The sequence below is a fragment of the Hemiscyllium ocellatum genome, chromosome 35 (genome assembly GCF_020745735.1).
Source record: "Hemiscyllium ocellatum isolate sHemOce1 chromosome 35, sHemOce1.pat.X.cur, whole genome shotgun sequence".
In the NCBI taxonomy this organism is placed as follows: Eukaryota; Metazoa; Chordata; class Chondrichthyes; order Orectolobiformes; family Hemiscylliidae; genus Hemiscyllium; species Hemiscyllium ocellatum.
Window position 1 is genome coordinate 41,351,377 of NC_083435.1, and position 21,130 is coordinate 41,372,506.

The 21,130-nt window shown below is 42.7% G+C and overlaps 1 protein-coding gene across 1 annotated transcript; it reads right to left on the reverse strand.

Moving 5' to 3' along the window:
- Positions 1–5,059: 5,059 nt before the first annotated feature.
- LOC132832773 (zinc finger protein 271-like) lies at positions 5,060–20,059 on the reverse strand. The gene is made up of 3 exons (XM_060850909.1): positions 20,027–20,059; positions 13,159–14,963; positions 5,060–12,292 (listed from the first exon to the last, which is right to left on the reverse strand). The coding sequence occupies exon 2, from the start codon at positions 14,527–14,529 to the stop codon at positions 13,174–13,176; it is 1,356 nt and encodes a 451-aa protein (XP_060706892.1). The 5' UTR covers positions 14,530–14,963; positions 20,027–20,059; the 3' UTR covers positions 5,060–12,292; positions 13,159–13,173.
- Positions 20,060–21,130: the final 1,071 nt, after the last annotated feature.

The following is a 21,130-nucleotide window of genomic DNA, read 5'->3' on the forward strand; positions in this document are numbered from 1 at the left end:
TTGCCTTCATCACTCAGACCTTTGATTATAGGGGTTGGGATTATAGGGGTCATGTTGAGGTTGTAGAGGACATTGGTGAGGCCTCTTTTGGAGTACTTGTTCAGTTCGGTCACCCTGTTATAGGAAGGAGAAGGTTCAGAAGAGATTTACCAGGATGTTGCTGAGAATGGAGCATTTGAATTATAAGGATAGGATGGGATTTTTTTCTATTGAAATGAAAGAGGTTGGGGGTCATTTATACAGATTTGTTAAATCATGAGGGTACAGAGAAGGTGAATGGTAGGTATCTTTTCCCTAGGATGGGAGAATTCAAGACTCGGGGACATATTTTTAAGGTGAGAGGAGAAAGATTTTATCAAGACATGATGGGCAATTTCTTTCCACAAAGTATGGTTTGTGTGTGGAATAAATTTCCAGAGGAAGTGATGAATGCGGGTGCAGTACAACGTTCAAACGACATTTGGATAAGTACACAAATAAAAAAAAGTTTGGAGGGATATGGGTCAAACACAGGCAGGTGAGCCTAGTATAGTTTGGGATTATGGACTGGTTGGACCTAAGGGTCTGGTTCTGTGCTGTAAGACTCTATGACTATGATTTTACAGCCTAGCACAGTTTCTTAAGAAGCTTCACTGGATCCAAAACATTATCTCTGCTTTCTGTCCACAGATGCTGCCAGACTTGCTGAGTTTTTCGAACAATTGATATTTTGTTTCTGACATTTTGTTGAGATTTATGGACAACCAGTGAAGAGAAGCCAACTCCATGAATACTTTCACTTTAGATCCACATCAGACCCTAGCAATGAGGGTGAGACACAATGTTAAAGTCTCTTAAGGCAATAATGGGTGAATGATCAAACCTATGCCTTCCCTAAGGAGCTGAGAGAATTCTCCTCCAGACTACTCAATCCCTCTCCACAGTTGAGAAGATTCAAGAGTATGCCTTGAATGCAAAGTTTGTAAAGTTGTTATGTTTTGAGCCATCTTTCTAAAGGGTAAAGACAATACTCTCACAAGGGTGGATAGTCAGAGGTTGCCTAGCTTTGCCCATGAACAGGCAGCCTCTCTTGTTTCCATGGGGACAGGTTGGGACTTACAGAGCAAGCTGCCAAGTTACCAGACCTGAAAACAAAGGGGAAAGGAGGTGAAGCTAACTTGACAGACTTTCTGTCTCTGAGATTACAGGCAGAGACAGACAGACAGGTCTGAGAAAGACAGTAAGGACTGCAGTCAGTGTGGTCAGCAGAAAGGAGAGGGTGTTCTTTCTGTGGGCCGCCAGGAAGAATATGGGAGAGAGCATGGTCTCTGGTTGAAGAGAAGCACACCGTGACAATCTAAAGACTCTGGAAGATTAATTCTGGCAAGGCCGGGGAACGAATGGATGGACAGGTCTCAGTGTTGAAAGTCCATTCAAACTCTGGAAACTCAAAAACGGCTTTTGATGGTCAATCAAATGTATGATTGATTAAAATGGAAACAGGTGAGCCCACTGGAAGGTGGCAGTATCATTTAATTGCTCCCTGTGAAAACTGTCATTCCACAGGCAACAGGATATAAAATATTATAGTGGTGTCGAATGTTCAGTCATGTTATCAATTAAAGGGAGTTATCCTTTCTGGAATTTAGTGCATCAGTTGCCAACTAGTTAGTCAATGTTCCTTATCGTTTATTTTTATGAAAATCTGAAAACTGAAAATCCTTCCTGCATTATCTTTAAGCGGCTCAGTTGGGAATTAACATAACTTTTAAATTAAGTCTGTCAATAGAATATAACAATTCCTCGGTTAGAATCCCAAAAAAGACGACCATTGGGAGGTGGATGTGCAGACATTTTCCAACACTGAAACATTACGACAATGACCAGTTTCAAAATTATATAATTGGCTGTAACGAGCTGGTTGTGAAAGGCATTTTGTAGAACCTTTCTTCTTTCTCTTTTCTGAGGAGATTAGTGAGGTGAGGTTGTGGAATATCCAGAAGGCATTTGAAAACTGAAACAGAATGCTTCCAATGAACACACTCAATATCCAACACACAGTTCCAGTCAAACAGTTCAGCACAAAGCACCGAGTAAACAGCTCTCTCAGCTGGATCTTCTCACACAGCATAAGGGACATTTCCACCCCTGATTACCCACAGGATAGTCAGACTGCCTGAAGATTGGTGTGGATTTTATGGGGTACAATTTGTATAAAAGCTGCTCCTTCACTCACCATCTCCTCACTTGGTTTTCAGTCCCTATAGGAAGTGAACCAGCTCTGGAAGAGGAAGAGGAGACAATGGGCAGAGTGGGTGGGCTCTCTGATTGACGTCTCTCACAGTCAATCCAAATATTTCTGGAGCAACATGAATTTCCCGAAACTTGGGAAACTGACCGGAGAAATGGATATCAGGTTTTTCCCAGTACTATAATTGATATTTGAATTTAGGATGTGCATTTTTGAGTGAATGCAATATAATTTAATTTCCCAGGATAAACCAGAACTCTCATCAGCTACGGTGAAGTCATATTTTCCTTAGGTTCTTGACTTTCCTGACCAATGCATTTTCCTCAACTAATTAAGGAAAGTCATGTCACTATCTTTATTGAATTAACATTTTTCTTTGTATTTTTAATAAACAACAAATTCTGTCACAATTCCAGCTCATAAACAGTAGATAGCTCATTTTATACTCCAACTGTCTTTTCCATTGACCTCACAGTGCTTGTGAAGTTGGGGGTCTGACAGAAGAAAGAAAGTAGTCCCAATTGTCTTTAGCCATTATCCAGTGTTCCTGATGGAAACAGTGGACGTGTGACATTCAAATAAGGAAAAAGATGGGATTTGCCTCTGGACCCCTCCCACACAGGGAAATTGCAAACTGGCACTCACTGTGGAATAGTCTCTAACTGAGGAGTCAGCTCCTTCAGCAAAAGAGAGGGAGTTTGAGGAAATCATGTTTACAGAAGGATTGCGCCATACTACACCAGAGAAAAGAGGGGATAGACTGCAAATACATTTCAACCATCCCCCAAGGATCAACTACACAATTGTGTCGCTTTACACTATTGCTTAGAGAAAGTTGGGCAGTGAAACCATCACCTGGAAATCAGTGGGGTCAATGAGCTTTCATCAGATCTGAAACTGGGCAGGGGTGTGCAGCCTTCCATCAGGACCAACGTTTCTGAAGGTTCGGCTATGAGTGATCGGTCAGGGTGAGGCCGGGATGAAGTGTGAGTGGCTCTAAGTGGTGGTGAGAGCTTCAGACATTGATCGAGCCTCATGAACCACTGACTCATTCATACAGTTAGAGGCAGTTCAAGTGTGAGGAAAGCTCCACAGCTTTGTACTGTATGCTAATACATATTGTTCATTTGTTGTGCAACGGTTTAACACAAGGACAACTTCATGGAAGAGAAACTCTTCAAGTGTGAGGTGCGCAACCGAACTTTCGCAATGTCATCGTCACTCATGAATCATCAATGTCTTCACACCGGCGATAGTGCGTTCATACGTGATATTGTGTGTACGAGTGTTCACAGTTATCAAGCCTGATAATTCACCAGCACACTCATTCAGAAATCATTGTCACTGGTGTCAACTGGAATGGACATCTTAAAGGGTTGTCTTCAATTAGTTCTGCTGATGGACTGTTCTGCTTTCATTCGCTCGGGAAACTTATTATTTAGACACAGTTCTAACAGTGTGTTAGAAATAAAACTCAAGGATTCTCACAGTCTTCACAGGAAAGTTCAGTCTTATTTTTACTTAGTTTTGAACTTGTTTTTCAAATCCTCCATGGATAAAGTTGTTAGAACCACATGAATGACTCCCCAGGCTCTGAGCTTCCTGCATAACCCTCCCCCTCTTGTCCCGACCTCCGTTTATTGAAACACAGCCATGTTGCAAAGTGAATAAAGACATTGTAGATACCTCTTCTCTATTCCCCAAACTGTCCACCAGATTCTTGTCTTACTCTGGATACACAATGGTACAAAACAAGTCTGTGGTGTAATTACACTTTTTTTTATTGAGAAGGTATTCACATAGCTACATATATGGAGCTGCTGTCAAAAGTGAATTCTCAAAACTGGCAATTGGCATTGGTGTGTGATAAGGGTCCACCTGAGTGCCAGAGCAGATTGTGGGGAGTAAGTCCCAGGTGGAGATTGGCATGGGAGAGGCAGTTCTGGAACTTATCTTGGAACAGCTCAGGTTCCGTATGGAGCGGTCCAGAGGCTTGGAGTAGAGGGGAATGGTTGTTGGACTGGGGTCTGCAGGAGGCAGTTAGGTCCTGTGTGGAGGCCCTGCACTGAGCTTCAGCAATGTAATATTTATTTGAATTTTTTTTACCTGAATTAATAAGACCTTAACTATGTCTTATTTCTAACATTTTTAAAACTCTGTTTAAAACTCTGAACCATTTTTTCTTCCTCTTTTGTATCCAAGATTTGTACCTAGGTACTTGTACCCAAGATGGTGCTATAAGAGGCAGAAATTGTGAAAAACTTATCAACACACTCCTGTACCTCCCAATGGAGTACACATGACAATAAAACTACGTTCTATATTCTATCTTCTAGTGGTCAGACTGCTGAACGAGACCTTTTATATCCTCAGTGATTGAACAGACCATTTCCCCTTAATGATCATGCTGACCCTCCCAAGTTCCTGATGGTTATCGTGTGAAGTGAGTCACACAGACTGATTCGCACACTCCCTTCAGAATGTTAGACAACAATGGCATCATTTTTATCCAATCCCCTTTGATCTGTGTTTGTTACAAAGCAGTTGTACTTACCTTTGCCCCTGCCGAACTCGTGGCTTTCTCTCATTTATATAAGTTTTTGTAGATTCATCAGAGTTTACCCTTTGGTTACCTGGATGGCAGTAACTGAAGGTAGTGAGGATGATTAAAGTGAATGACTAAAGTAGCACGTGAACTTGCAAATATGATCGGGTTAACATAGATGACTTAAGGGGCGCATGACTGTAAAAGCTGTCAGATCTGTTTGAGTCATGCTAACGTGTAAGAGAGATAGAATAAGTAAATACTCTGTTAAGAAAACATCTGTTTATTATAGTATGGATTGATAACCGTAAAAATATTGTATAAACAAGCTTCAGTGGCAATGCTGTATAAAAAGCCACATCTACTTACAGTAAATAAAATTTAAGCTTGAAGATATACTAAGAAGTACTTTCAAGAAAGACAACCTGGCTGGTCTCTGTCTTGCTCCTATTCTCTGGCCTTGCAAAACCCAACAACTTGGCATAGTTGGCTGGACCACAATAAGACGTCCGACATGGTCCATGCCAACCAAAATGTCCATCAACACTAACCCCATTTCCCTGCACTTGGCCCATATCCTTCTAAATCCTTCCTATCCACGTATTGTCCAAATGCCCTTTAAATATTGATAAAGCCACTTCAATGACTTATACTGGCAGCTCATTCCATATGCGTACCACCCTCTGTGTAAAAACATTGTTCCCTCAGGTTCCTCTTTATTCTTTCCCTTCTAACTGATGCTCTCTAGTCCTTGATTCCTCAACCCTGGGAAAAAGACTGGGTGCATTTACCCTATCCAAGCCTCTCATGATCTTATACACTTCTATAAGATTCCTCCTCAGTCTTCTATGCTCTAAAGAAAAAAATCTTAATGGTCCGATCTCTCCCTATAAATCAGACCATTGAATCCAGGAAACATCCTTGTAAAGTTCTTCTGCGCTCTTTCCAGTTCAATAATGTCTTTCCAAGAGCAAGGTGACATAAAACTCCAAGTGCAGCCTCAACAACGTCCTGTACAAATGCAACAGAGAGTCTGTCAGGAATGACACGCAGTTGTTAGGGCAAGGGGATGGATTAAAGTTTGTCTATTTCAATGCAAGGAGAGTCAGGAACAAGAGTGATGAACTTAGACAATGGATCAGTACTTGGAACGACATATTGTGGCCATAACAGAGACATGGATTTCACAGAGGCAGGAATAGTTGCTGGATGTTCCAGGATTTCAAACTTTTAAAAAGGACAGGGAGGGGGGTAAGAGAAGAGGGGGGAGTAGCATTGTTAATTAGAGAGTGCATCATAGCTGTAGAAAAGGAGGCTGTTGAGAAGGGTTTGTTTACTGAGACACTATGGGTGGAAGTCAGTAACAGGAAAGGCGCAGTCACTTTATTTAGTGTTTTCTATAGACCCCCCCAATAGCAGCACTGAGATGGAAGAACAAATTGGACAGCAAACACTGGAAAGGTGAAGATGTAACAGAGTTGTTGTTATGGGTGAGTACAACTCCCCCGATACTGATTGGAACCTCCTTAGTGCAGATGGTCCAGATGGAGCTGATTTTGTCAGGTGTATCCAGGAGGAATTCCTGACTCAATATGTAAATAGGCTGCCTGGGGTGGGGATGGGGGACATATTGGATTTGGTGCTAGGCAATGAGCAGGCCAGGTGACAGAGCTCTCAGTGGGACAGCATTTTGGTGACAGTGACCACAACTGCCTGACCATTACCCCCATAGCAATGGAGAAGAATAGGAATAGGTAGTATGGGAAGGGGAGGGGAAATTATACTGCTATTAGACAGGAGCTGTGGAGTATAAATTGGGAACAATTGTTCTATGGGACAGGCACAACAGAAATGTGGAGGCTGTTTTAGGAGCGTTTGCTGCAGTGGGATAACTTTGTCCCACTGAGACAGGCAAGGAATGGTGAGGTGAAGCAGCCTTGTACGATAAGAGCAGAGGAGCTTCTCGTCAAAAGGAAGAAGGAAGCTTTCTTAAGATTGAGGAAACAAGGATCTGGCACAACTTTAGAGGATTACAGGGTAGCTAGATAACTCAAAAATGGACCGAGGAGAGCTAGGAGGAGGCACAAAAAAGCCTTGATGGAAGGTTTAGGGAAAACCCAAAGGCATTCTATACACTTACGTGAGGAATAAGAGAATGATCAAGGAGAAGGTAGGACAATTAGGGATAGTGGAGGGAACTTGGGCCTGGAGTCTGAAGAGGTAGGGGAGGCCCTAAATGAGTTTTTTTTTCAGTGTTCACTAAATAGAGGGACCATGTTGATAGTGAGAACACTGTGGACCAAGTTAATAGGCTTGAACAGATTGATATTAAGGAAGCCAATGTGCTGGAAATTCTGGGAAGCATCAAGATAGATAAATCCCCAGGGCCGGACCAGATATATCCAAGGTTACTAGGGGAACCAAACAATGAGATTGCTGCACCATTGGCAATGATCTTTGCATCCTCACTCTCCACAGGAATAGTACCAGATGATTGGAGGGAGGCAAATGCTCCTCTGTTGAAGAAAGGGAATAGGGAAATCCCCAGGAATTATAGACCAGTCAGTCTTACATCTGTGGTAAGCAAGGTATTATAAATAATTCTGACAGATAGGATTTATGACTATTTGGAAAAACATATTTTGATTCAAGGTAGTCAGCATGGCTTTGTGAGAGGCAGGTCATGCCTCACAAGCCTTATTAGGTTCTTTGAGGATGTGATGAGACAAGTTGATGAAGGTCAAGCAGTGGATGTGGTGTATATAGATTTCAGTAAGGCATTTGATAAGGTTCCCCACGATAGCCTCATTCAGAAAGTTAGGAGGTATGGAATACAGGGAAATTTGGCTGTCTGGATAGAGAATTGGCTGGCTGAAAGAAACAGTGAGTGGTAGTAGATGGAAAGTATTTTGCCTAGAGGTCAGTGACCAGTGGTGTCCTGCAGTAATCTGTTCTTGGACCTCTGCTCTTTGTAAATTTTATAAATGACTTGGATGAAGAAGTGGAAGGGTGGGTTAGGAAGTTTGCCAGTGACCCAAAGGTCAGTGCTGTTGTAGATAGTGTCGAGGGATGTTGCAGGCTACAACATGACATTGATGGGTTGCAGAGCTAGGCTGAGAAGTGGCAGATGGAGTTCAAACTGGATAAATGCAAAGTGATTAATTTTGGAAGGAAAAATTTGAATTCTGAATTCAGGGTTAAAGACAGTACTCTTGGCAGTGTGGAGGAACAGCAGGATCTTGGGGTCCATGGACATAGTCCCTCAAGTTGATAGGATTGTTAAGAAGGTATATGGTGTTTTGGCTTTCATTAACGAGGGATTGAGTTTAAGAGCCGCAGAGTTTTGCTGCAGCTCTATAAAAACCTGGTTAGACCATACTTGGAATATTATGTCCAGTTCTGGTTGCCTCATTATAGGAAGAATGTAGATGCTTTAGCGAGGGTACAAAGAAGATTTACCATGATGCTGCCTGGATTGGAGGGCTTGTCTCTTGAAGAGAGGTTGAGTGAGCTTGGGCTTTTCACATTGGAGAGAAGGAAGAGAGGTGACTTGATAGAGGTGTACAAGGTAATGACAGGCATAAATAGATAGCCAGAGACTTTTCCCCAGGGCAGAAATGGCTGTCATGAGGGGCCATAAATTTAAAGTGATTGGAGGAATGTATAAGGGAGATGTCTTTATGTTCTTTATGCAGAGAGTAATGGGAGCATGGAATGCATTGCCGGCGGTGGTAGTAGAGTCAGAGACATTAGGAACATTTAAGCGACTGCTAGACAAGCACATGGGCGGCAGTAAATTGTGGGCTGTTTAGGTTAGGTTGATCTTACATTAGGTTGATTTGTGTTAAATGCTCGGCACAACATCATGGGCCGAAGGGCTGTACTGTTCTGTGTTCTAACTTCCCAACTTCTGTATTCAGTGCCCAGATTGAAGGCCAGTCTGCCAAAAGCCTTCTTCACTGCCCTGTCTACCTGTGACTTCACTTTCAAATAACCCTGCACCTGAACTCCAAGATCCCTCTTTTCCACTACATTGCTTAAGGCCCTACCATTCACCATGAAACTTCGACCTTAATTTGACTTTCCAAAAAAGACCTCTCATTTATCTATATTAAACTCCATTTGCCATTTCTCCGCCCACATCCCCAGCTGATTAAGATCCTGCTGAAATTTCTAATAACCTTCCTCACTGTCCATGATTCCTCCTATTTTAGTGTCGTCAGCAAACTTAATAACCCTGCCTTGCATATTCTCATCCAAATCATTGATATAGATAACAAACAGCAATGGACCCAGGACCGACCCCTTAGGCACTCCATTAGTCACAGGCCTCCAGTTCAACAAGCATCCTTCCACTATTACCCTCTGCTTCCTACCATCAAGCCAATTATGTATCCAATTTGCCAGGTCACCCTGGATTCCATGTGATCTAACCTTCCAGAGCAGCCTACCATATGGAACCTTATCAAAGGCCTTACTGAAATGTGTCCAGTTGTTGAGTCTGTGCCCATATTCTGACCTAATCCAAAGAGGGAGTCCCATTATGGCCATTCCCCTTCAATGTCTCCAAAGTGGCGGAGTGGGCGCTGAAACAGAATAGTTTGCTGCCCAGAAATCAGGAGGGTTTACGGACTAAAGGTGGCCATTATACAGTCAACACCGACCGGCTAATGCAAAAGCAGTGGTCTGCAGGGTATCTTGTTTCGCCCTTCCACAATGGTACCAACCAGACTACTGCACCATCTCCTCTCCCATTTTGTTACACTGACTAATATTTTGAATGAAGGAAGACACAGAGCCCCTATCACTCTCACCAGAACTGCAACTGAGGAAAAGGGACATTCGTGGGTGTCAGCAGATACTCCCAATATTATAATGTCTCTTTTCCCCCTCTGACCAAAGGAATTTGTAACAGCTCTCTCCTCACACAGGGGTCCAATAGCCGTCTTACTTTTCACAAAGTCAATCATAAAGGCACTTTTCAATAAAACTGGTTCCCTGAAATTATTACCCATTTCAATTCTTTTAATGGTATCTATTATGCTTGGTTACCCCCATCCTGGCTCCTGTAATCTTGCTTATGTGGTTCCATTTATGTATCGCCTTACTAAACTGCTTGATATCCACTCTACTATGTGCAAGCGTGCCATGACCGAAACCAAATAATTATTTTCCGTTCTGTTTCCCCCATATTGCACTGCGAGGTTGGCCAGGGAATCCCACAATCTGGCTGCTGCCTTGGAGCAGATAGTCAATGACACTGCCCAGGCTTTACATAAAATCAGTGCCAGAATGGTGGCCAATCACACAACTGCCTTATAAAACCAAATGGCTCTAGACTGGCTTCTCTCTGAAAAAGGAGGCACATGTTTCCTCATTGGGAAAGAATGCTGTACTTAAATCCCTGACAATTTGGAAAAAATTATCAACTTTGTGGATCATATCAATAAAGAGGCTGACAAACTCAAATACCATCCTCCCCCCACGACCGAAAACATCCTTTGGAATTGGGTGACGGTATGGTTAGGATCCTTGGGCACTTCCATCGTCAAAGGCATAGCGATCTTTCTGATTATTTTAATTGCTATTGACATCCTTTTGCAATGCTTCTCTGCTTTTATTAAGAGTTTGATGCCTGCTAAAATTCGCTCTGTTCAGTCCAGTTCTCCGGCACAAAAACAGAGTTCTCCAGCTCCTATGTTTAAAGATTGCAATTGTGTACGTGCTTTGATAGAATCAAACGGGAGAGTTGTGGAGGGTGACAACTGAAGGTAGTTAGGATGATTAAGGTGCATGACCAAAGTCACACGTGAACAGCAAATGTGATTGGGTTAATGAGGATGACTCAAGGGGCACATGACTGTAAGTGCTGTCAGGCCTATGTGAGTCATGCTAACTGTGTAACAGAAGGAGAATCAGTCAGTACTCTGTAAAGAAAATGTCTGTTTATCACAGTAAGGACAAATAACTGTAAGAATACTGTATAAATAAGCTTCAGTTGCAATGCTGTATAAAAAAGCCACATCTACTCACAGTAAATAAAACTTAAGCTTGAAGATATATAAAGAAGTGCTTTCAATAAAGACAATCTTTAAGACTCCTGCCTGGTCTCCATCTCTTTCCTGTTCGCCAGCATTGGAAAGAATCTGACAGTTGGAAGGAAACAACTTAAGCAACTATTATCCATAGCCTCCTTAAAGGTAAATAGTCTCTATTCTCATCTTATCAAGCCCAGGCCGAAATAACGTGATCTTTAAGGTGTTCAAAGCAGAAAATCATATCTTTTTGATCCTGGTCAACTAATATGTAAACAAAATGCTGTAGATTTTTTCATTCATTGTTGTCTTCCTCTCTTCAAACATCCTTTTGTCTATTCCATATATGAGATTGTCAAGAACTGTATACAATTGAGTTTATAAATACAAAAGTCACGCCAAAAGATCAACAAAAAACAACACACAAATTATTAAAATCAAGGACTAGAATCAAGATTAAGCAGAAATATTTTTTAAATTCCTGGTCTGAATTTATCATCCATCCCAGTTGCCCTTGAGAAGTGCTGGTATGTTACTCTTTTGAGCTTCTGTCATGTAGTATAGGTAGAACAGTATCATTGTTGGAGAGGGAATTCCAGGATTTTGACCCAGGGACACTGAAGGAATGGTAATATATTTCCAATTCAGGAGAGTGAGTGGTTTGGAGGGGAAATAGCAGGTAGTGGTGTTCCAATGTACCTGCTGCTCTTGGCCTTCCAGATATAAGTTGCTGTGGGTTTGGAAGGTGCTGCCTAAGGAGCCTTGACAAATTTCTGCAGTGTATCTTGTGGATAGTGCACACCGCTGCTACTGAGCATTGGTGGAGAGAGATTGGATGTTTGTGGATTTAGGTAATGTCTTGTCTTACAAATTACCTAGTAGATATTTACACACTGCATTGATCATGAATTCAAATCAGATCACAATCACAATCCTTATATAAAAATTCTTCAATTGATCACAAACATTTTTAAAAACTTGTTGCTTCAACATAAGTGCTTGACAAGTACGTAACAACCATAAGTACATCATTTTGGCTGAGAATTTATGCTGATTTGTATTCACTTTATCAGCATAATCTGTCTTAAACTGACCATATCAGGAATTTTTAATGGAAGTTACATAAAGTATAAATTCTATTTTCAATATCTTTAATGTTGGTTTATTAATGATCAGCCAGGAAGCTGGTACCAACCATAGACATGACCACAGCCCCAGATGTGGTTTGCTGCCTTCCAGAACATGTTGGGCCGATTCTTCTTGTCGAATCTGGAAGATCTCAAACTCTGGACCAGCATTAATGTATTTCAAAGAAAGAGCAGCTCCCAACAGCATGTCTGCAATGTACATCTGCTTCCCTTGAATGTACTTCACTTCCAAGTGATATCTATGCAAACAAACAGCCAGGGCAAAATCTTTGTAGCAAACACAAGTGGCTTCAGAAAGATGCTTTGAAGAAGGTTTCTCCCTCCCAAATAGACACTGGTGAAAGGAAAGACAATAATCAACACTCTTTCTTGATCTGTGTAGCGTTGTTCAGTTTGAGTAAACCCTCTGGATACAAACACAGCGGGCTGTCCTCACTGCCTGGGGGTTACTCCAAGTCCTGTTTCACTGACATCACACTGCAGGGTGACTCCGTTGTTACATCATAATCCCTCAGCACTGGTGATGTCATCACTAGTTGTTTGATGGGAGTGAAAGCTGCTTCTTGTTCTGTGTCCCAGTCCCACTGAACACCCTGCACAGTGAGACTGGGTACAGGTTCAAACATCCTGACTACAAATTGTTCAAGAACTTGGTCAGGTAGTTGTTGCGTGGTTTCCAGGACATCCACAAACTGTGGGAAGGCTTAATGAACACTCACTGACAGGCTTTCTCTCCTGTGAGAATGTTTTTTAGATTAGATTAGACTTACAGTGTGGAAACAGGCCCTTCGGCCCAACAAGTCCACACCGACCCGCCGAAGCGAAACCCACCCATACCCCTACATTACCCCTTACCTAACACTACGGGCAATTTAGCTTGGCCAATTCACCTGACCCGCACATCTTTGGACTGTGGGAGGAAACCGGAGCACCCGGAGGAAACCCACGCAGACACGGGGAGAACGTGCAAACTCCACACAGTCAGTCGCCTGAGTCGGGAATTGAACCCGGGTCTACAGGCGCTGTGAGGCAGCAGTGCTAACCACTGTGCCACCGTGCCGCCCACAATGTGTTGATGGAGAACGATATGTTGACTGTGCGAAAACCTTAATACAACATTGCATATAAAGCATTTCTTCCCTGTGTGAACCCTATCTTGACCTAGGTGGTCAAACAACTTACAATAGGTTCAACACTCACCTTACAATTGAATGATTACTCCCCAGTGTGGATCCTCTGATGGAGCAGGAGGTTCCAGGACCTCTGGAATGATTTGCTGCAAACTTGGCATATGAACAGTTTCTCTCCCGTGTGAATGCGTTGGTGTCTGCGGAGGTTTGATGACTCAGAGAATGATCTGTCACACACTTCGCATGTAAATGGTTTCTCCCCTGTATGAATGCGTTGGTGCTTGTGGAGGGAATTTAACACTGAAAATGATTTGTCACACACCTCACATGTGAATGGTTTCTCCCCAGTGTGAGTCCTCTGATGGAGCAGGAGACTTGATGAGTCACAGAATGATTTCTCACATGCTTCACATTTAAACAGTTTCTCTCCAGTGTGGATATGGTGGTGTCTGTGAAGGTGTGATAAATCTGAGAACGACTTGTCACAAAACCCACATGTGAATGGTTTCTCCCCTGTATGGATGCGTTGGTGTCTGCGAAGTGTTGATGACACGGAGAATGATTTATCACAAACCTTACATGTGAATGGTTTCTCCCCTGTGTGAATCCTCTGATGGAGAAGGAGTCTTGATGAACTTGAGAATGATTTGTCACACACCTCGCATGTGAATGCTTTCTCCCCAGTGTGAATGAGTCTATGCATGCTGAGGGTTGATGACTGTGTGAATGATTTATCACACATCTCACACCTGAATGGCTTCTCCCCAGTGTGAATGCGTTTGTGTGTGTTGAGATTCGATGATAGTGAGAATGATTTGTCACACACCTCGCATGTAAAGGGTTTCTCCCCTGTGTGAATACGTTGATGTATGCGGAGGGTTGATGACTGTGAGAATGATTTGTTGCATATCTTGCATGTAAACGGTTTCTCGCCTGTGTGAATCCTCTGATGGAGCAAGAGACTTGATGAATCAGAGAATGACTTGTCACACACTTCACACTTGAACAATTTCTCCCCAGTGTGGATGCGTCGGTGTGTCTGGAGATGTGATGAATACGAGAATGATTTGTCACATACTTCACACATGAATGGTCTTTCTCCTGTGTGCGTGCGTTGGTGTTTACGGAGATCCGATGACGACGAGAATGATTTGTCACACACCTCACATGAGAATGGTTTCTCCCCTGTGTGAATGCGTAGGTGTATCCGGAGGGTCGATGACTCTGAGAATGACTTGTTGCATACCTCACACGTGAAGGGTTTTTCCCCAGTGTGGATACGTCGGTGATTCACCAGGCCCGACACCTGAGCAAATGCTTTGTCACACATTTCACACTTAAATGGTCTCTCCCCAGTGTGGATGCGTCGGTGATTCACAAGGGTTGATGACTTTGCAAAAGCTCGATCGCATACCTCACACTTGAATGGTTTATCTTCCATGAAGCTGTTGTTTTGTTACTAATTGTACAACAGATGCACTTGGGAAGTCCTCCTCACACACCTCATATTCAAACAGCCCTTATAAATTGAGTCAGTGGTTGATGAGGCTGGATAAATGATGGAAACTCATTTTGAGCCCACTCACACTTCCTCCCAGCCTCACCCTGACTGATCACCCACAGCCGAACCTTCAGAAAGGCTGGTTCTGATGGAAGCTCCACACCACTGACCAGTTTCAGATCTGATGATACCTCAAAGCTCCCCTGACCTGACCAATTTCCAGACAATGGTTTCAACCTTCTCTGTGTTGAGCAATGCTGAGAAGTGACTGGATGTCTTACCACAGTTGTGCAGTTGTTCCTTGTCTGATGGTCAGGATCTTTCTGTGATGTCTATCCTCTCTGTATGCTCTGGTGTAGTATGGTGCAATCCTTCTGTAAAACAGGAAAGAGAAACATGATTTCCTCCAATTCCAGCTCTTCATTTGTTGAAGGGGCTGACTCCTCCGTTAAAGACTGTTCCACAGTGAGTCCCAGTCTGCTATTCCCTTTCTTTCTCTCACTGACTGTCACACACCCTCTGTTTCCAGCAGGGTCACTGGATAGTGTCCAGGATCAGACAACCAAGTTACTTTCTTTCCATCCACATCCCATCTTCCCAGGTACTGTGATAGTAATGAAAAAGACAAAGTGTAAAATGGGCTTTCAATTCATTAGAAGTTTGCATTGTGCTGGTGACAACCAGTTTTATCCACGGTTAAGCACTATTCACTCGTAGAAAATATTGTGTACAGTATAAATGTTGATTGATTCACAATTTGGAATTGTCCCCCTTTGTTTCCAACATTATGTGAAGAAAACTCACTGGGCAGGAAGTGCTCAAAGCTGTGGAAATGTTGCTTCAGTGTAGCTGATTGAAGGGACTTGTCCTTGAAAACTTGATCCACTGGACTCACTCAGATTCCTATCAGCTACAGCATTGGAGAAGCCTAGTCTTTTGGGAATAGCTGAGGCCTTCAAGTAAAATCTTTAAGCTTTTGTAGCCAAAGGGATCAAAAGATATGGGTGGGTGGAGGGGGCTCAGGGTAGTGAGCTTGATGATGAGCCATGATCATCATGAATGGCTGAGCAGGCTCCAGGAATCTAATGGCCCACTCCTGCTTCTATTTTTTATTTCTGTGCTTCAAATAAGTCATTAACATTTCAATAAATATATCTTCAGGTATGGCAGGTAAATTGTTATGGTTTAATAATCCAGAGACTGGGAGCTCAAATCTTAATTCACACTAAGTCCTGTTCACACATCACTCTTGTGCCTACCAGTAACTGTTCCCATTCAGACAACTTTTAAAATTTTCATCCTTATTTTCAAATCATTCCATGGATTCACTCCTCACTATCTCTGTGATCTCTTTCAGCCCTACAACCCTTCAAGATCCTCTGCACTTCTTCAATTCTAGCCTCTTGAACATCTCCAATTTTAGTCACTCCACTTTTGATGGTTGTGTCTTCAGCTGCAAGGCTGCAACCTCTGGAATTATCTCCCTAAACCTCTCCGCCTCTTCCCCTCACTTTCTTCCTTTAAAATTCTCCTTAAAACATATCACATTGACCAGGCTTTAGGTGATATGTCCAAATATCTCATGTGCCTCACCGTTGAGTGCTTCATTGATAACTTAATCCAAGATGATTATAATAAATCAATTCAGATCTAGGGAGTTCATCCTCAGATTATCTTGAAGTCTAAATTTAGTGATCTGAGGAGACTTGACTGCTGTCTCAGAGATGATGTCAATTTGTGTTGAACTTTGATTGTTTGATCAAAGCTGCTTGTTGTGACATCCATCTGGAGCTCATGATTTTCCTAGGATCAGATTCACTGAAGTGAGAACCAGTTCAGGGAAAGAGCAAATCCCCACAGCCAGGAACTTGCAAAGATTGCTTTGAGCTTTCAGTAGAGTAATGTTGAGCTGAGTGGAGCTCAGTTTTCAGACTTCATATCAACACGGAAGAACAAGCAGTCTCTTCAAAGCTCAATGTCAACTCAAAAACTGTTGATTCCGAGTATTTAAGTTCACATCGCGCAAATGAATGATGGCAGAAGCAGCAGATGATATAAACACCACAGTCTATTGGCCTACTGAGAAATGCATGTTCAGAAATACAGCAAACAGAATAGAGCTTGCATCTCTCAAGACCAGATTTGTCAGAATGACCAACAAGTCCAGGAGATCTGCTCCCTCACTGCTGCCTACCTCTCTGCCCATGGACCCCTCTCCATCTGGATTGAGATCAGGAACTACCCACAATCCTACCCTATCCTATCCCATTCATGCTGGATAGGGGACTGCATTTTGAAGGGACAACCTTCATTGCTTCTTGTTAAGTTGTGAAGAGAGATGACACAAATTAGGCTTGTTTTCTCTACAAGTTAGAAGGTTGATGGGTGATCTGATTGAAGTCTTCAATAAAGCAGCAATGAGAGCTGATCTGCAGGGGCTAAGACACATGTTGCCAGGTATGGAAGGTTTGAGTTATAAAGAAAGGCTGGATATATTGGAAATTTGTTGACTGAGGGTAGATGGTTGAGAGGCAACCTCATAGTAGTCTATAAAATAATGAGAGGTATAGATAGAGTTAATGGTAGTCTTTTCACTAGGATGGGGGATTTCAAGACCAGGGGCCATGTTTTTAAGGTGAGAGGAGAGAGATTTTAAAAAGACACATAGAATCCCTACAGTGTAGAAGCAGGCCATTGGCCCATCGCATCCATCCTGACCGTCCAAACAGCATCCCACCCAGACCCACACCCTTTACCCTATCCCTGAAACCCTGCATTTCCCATGGCAAACCCACTTAGCTTGCACACTCCTGGACACGACAGCTAATTTAACGTGTCCAATCCACCTAACCCTCTCATCTTTGGACAGTGGGATGAAACCAGACCAGCCGGAGGAAACCTATGCAGACACGGGGAGAACGTGCAAACTGCACAGTCGCCCAAGGGAGAAATCAAACCCGGGCCCCTGATGCTATGAGGCAACAGTACTAGTCACTGAGCCACCGTACTGCCCTAACATGAGGAGCAAGAAATGTCCTTCAGGGGCAGACATGAGGGGCAAATGTTTTTACACAGAGGGTAGTTCACGCGTGGAATGAAATTCATGAGAAAGTGGTGAATATGGGCACAATTACAACACTTAGAAGACATTTGGATAAGTACATGAATAGGAAAGGTTTGAAGGGGTCTAGGCCAGAAGCAAGCAGGTGGGACTAGTTTAGTTTGGGATTAAGGTTGGCACAGACTGGTTGGACCGAAAGGTCTGTTTCCGAGCTATGTGTTTCCACGACTTCTACACATCAAGGGTGGTACAGATTTGGAACTCTCTTCCACAAATGGCAGTAGATGGTGAGATTAGTTGTTAATTTTGATTGAGATTGATTTTCTTTTAAGCAAAAGGGATATGAGCCAAAGGCAAGTTTATGGTGTTCAGCCACAGTTCAGCCATGATCTCACTGAATGGCAGAACAGGCCTGAGTGACTGAATGGTATACTCCTTTCCCAATGATGACACAGAGTTCAAATCCATCTGCAGCAATTCCTATATTGTTTTGCTGCCAGACTGAGGTTCTAACTCTATCTCCCTTCACAGAGAGTCTGCCACCTCACTGGGGGACTGCTTCACAATGAAGGCTAGTCAGATGATGAACTATGAGGGGAATCATGCTGCTCTGACTGAATTCCTGGGCACTTTCTGATATTTTATACAACAACAGACAACACTTCTGTTGCACAATGAACAATGTTCAGTGTCCATTGGAGCTTTGTTTCTCCCCGGAGGCTGAGGGGTGACCTTATCGAGGTTTATAAAATCATGAAGAACATGGTTAAAAATCACACAACACCAGGTTATAGTCCAACAGGTTTAGTTGGAAGCACACTAGCTTTCGGAGCGACGCTCCTTCATCAGGTGATTGTGGAGGGCTCAATCGTAACACAGAATTTATAGCAAAAATTTACAGTGTAATGTAACTGAAATTTCAGTTTCATCACACTGTAAAATTTTTGCTATAAATTCTGTGTGTTAGGATTGAGCCCTCCACTATCACCTGATGAAGGAGCGTCGCTCCGAAAGCTAGTGTGCTTCCAACTAAACCTGTTGGACTATAACCTGGTGTTGTGTGATTTTTAACTTTGTACACCCCAGTCCAACACCGGCATCTCCAAATCAAGAAGAACATGGATATTGTGAATAGCCAAGGTCTTTATCCAACAGCATGGGAGTCTAAAACTAGAAGGCATATGTTTAAGATAACAGTGGAAAGATTTGAAAGAGACCTGGGAGCAATTTTTCACACAAGAAGGTTGGTGCATGTATGGAATGAGCTGCCAGAGGAACTGTTGGAAGCTGGTATAATTACAACTTTTGAAAGGCATCTGGCAGGGTACGTGAATAGGAACTGTTTAGGGGGATATTGGCTAAATGCAGACAAATGGGATTAGGTTAGTTTAGAAAACCTGGTCAGCATGGACTTGTTGGTTCGAAGAGTCTGTTCCTGTGCTGTCTGAGCTCATCCCTCAGCCTCTGATGCACCAGTGAAAACAGCCCAAGCAATTCCCTATAGTCCAAACTCTCCAACCTCAGCAACATTCTTGTATATCTTTTCTGAAGTCTTTCATGTTTAACAACATCCTTCCTATTTCAAGGAGACCAGAATTAACCAGTTTTCCAAAGGTGGACAGACCAATGTCCCCCGAGACAGCCACAACATGATCACAACTCCTCGACTCAATGCACTGACCAATAAAGACAAGTATACCAAAAGCCTTCTTCACTGCCTTGTCTATCTGCGAGTTCACTTTTGAGGAACTCCAAGGTCCCTTTGTTAGACAACACTCCCCTGGGACCATATCATTAAGTGTATAATTCCTGCCCTGATTTGGCCTGCCAAAATGTTACACCTCACATTGATCTAGATTAAACTCAATCTGCAACTCGTTGGCTCATCTTTTCAAAGTCTCCCCATAAATGCAAGTCTCTTTTGCTTTTCTCAGCAAATTAAATAAATCGGTTTCTGGAAGGTTTTGTCGGGATTTGAAAAGACAAGTAACATCACAGAGAGCATTGACCATTCACAGGAGAATAACTAGTTCCTAACACACACACTAAACAATAGGAAATCAGTAAGAAAGCTCAGGCACTCTGCACCTCCAAGGTCATGACACCTCACCTTCGCACATTTAGGAATGAGCCATCAACAAAACGCAGCCTGGAAATCAGAGGGAAATGATTCCAATAAACACTCAATATCCAACACACAGCTCCAGTCAAACAGTTCAGCACAAAGCACCGAGTAAACAGCTCTCTCAGCTGGATCTTCTCACACAGTATAAGGGACATTTCCACCCCTGATTACCCACAGGATAGTCAGACTGCCTGAAGATTGGTGTGGATATTATGGGATACAATTTGTGTAAAAGCTGCTCCTTCACTCACCATCTCCTCACTTGGTTTTCAGTCCCTATAGGAAGTGAACCAGCTCTGGAAGAGGAAGAGGAGACAATGGGCAGAGTGGGTGGACTCTCTGATTGACGTCTCTCACAGTCAATCCAAATATTTCTGGAGCAACATGAGTCTCCTGAAACTTGGGAAACTGACCGCGAAATGGAGGTGACTTTGAGCAGCAGATCAGGTGGGGATTTACATTGTCACTGTCCCATCTGAATAAAACCTCACTTATTGCAGCTGCTGTCTCAGTTCCCCTGATAAATGTTTAACTGAGATTTCTAGTGTGGGAATAGCATTCTTCATCACACAACACCAGGTTATAGTCCAACAGATTTATTTGGAAGTACTAGCTTTCAGAGCTTACCTGATGAAGGAGCAGCGCTCCGAAAATTAGTTTTTCCAAATAAACCTGTTGGATTATAATCTGGTGTTGCGTGATTTTTTAACTTTGTCCACCCCTGTTCAACACCGGCTCTTGCACATCATGGTAAATGTTTGACAGAGATTTCTTGCGTGGGAATAGTATTTTTCATCATCGGAGGCTTTGAAACTGAAAGTATCAATGTTGTATGTGCATTCTTCATGTTTGACAGCAAATCGGAAGAAGATCCACAGTTCCAATAACTTGTTTTAACTACATCACCTCCTTTCACAGACCTTGGTCCAAAGCAACATCCATTTACCGGTCCTCAACCGAAAAGTAAATAAAAATAAAAAATATATGGAGTTTACAAACTGATGTAACTTCCATTTAACATTCATGATACAGTCCATTCAACAGAATCCCTACAGTGTGGTAACAGGCCATTTGGCCCAACAAGCCCAGACCAACCCTCCGAAGAGCATTCCATCCAGACTTTTCCCCTTATCCTTTCCCTGTAATGCTGCATTTCCCGTGGCTAACACACTTAACATACAAATCCCTGAATATGATGGGCAATTTAGCATAGCCAATCCACCTAACATGCTCATAGTACACAGAACATAGAAAAGTACATCATAGAACAGGTCCTTTAGACCACGATATTGTGCCGAGATTTAATCCTAATGTAAAATATAGTAACTTAACCTATGCAACCCTCAACTCACTGC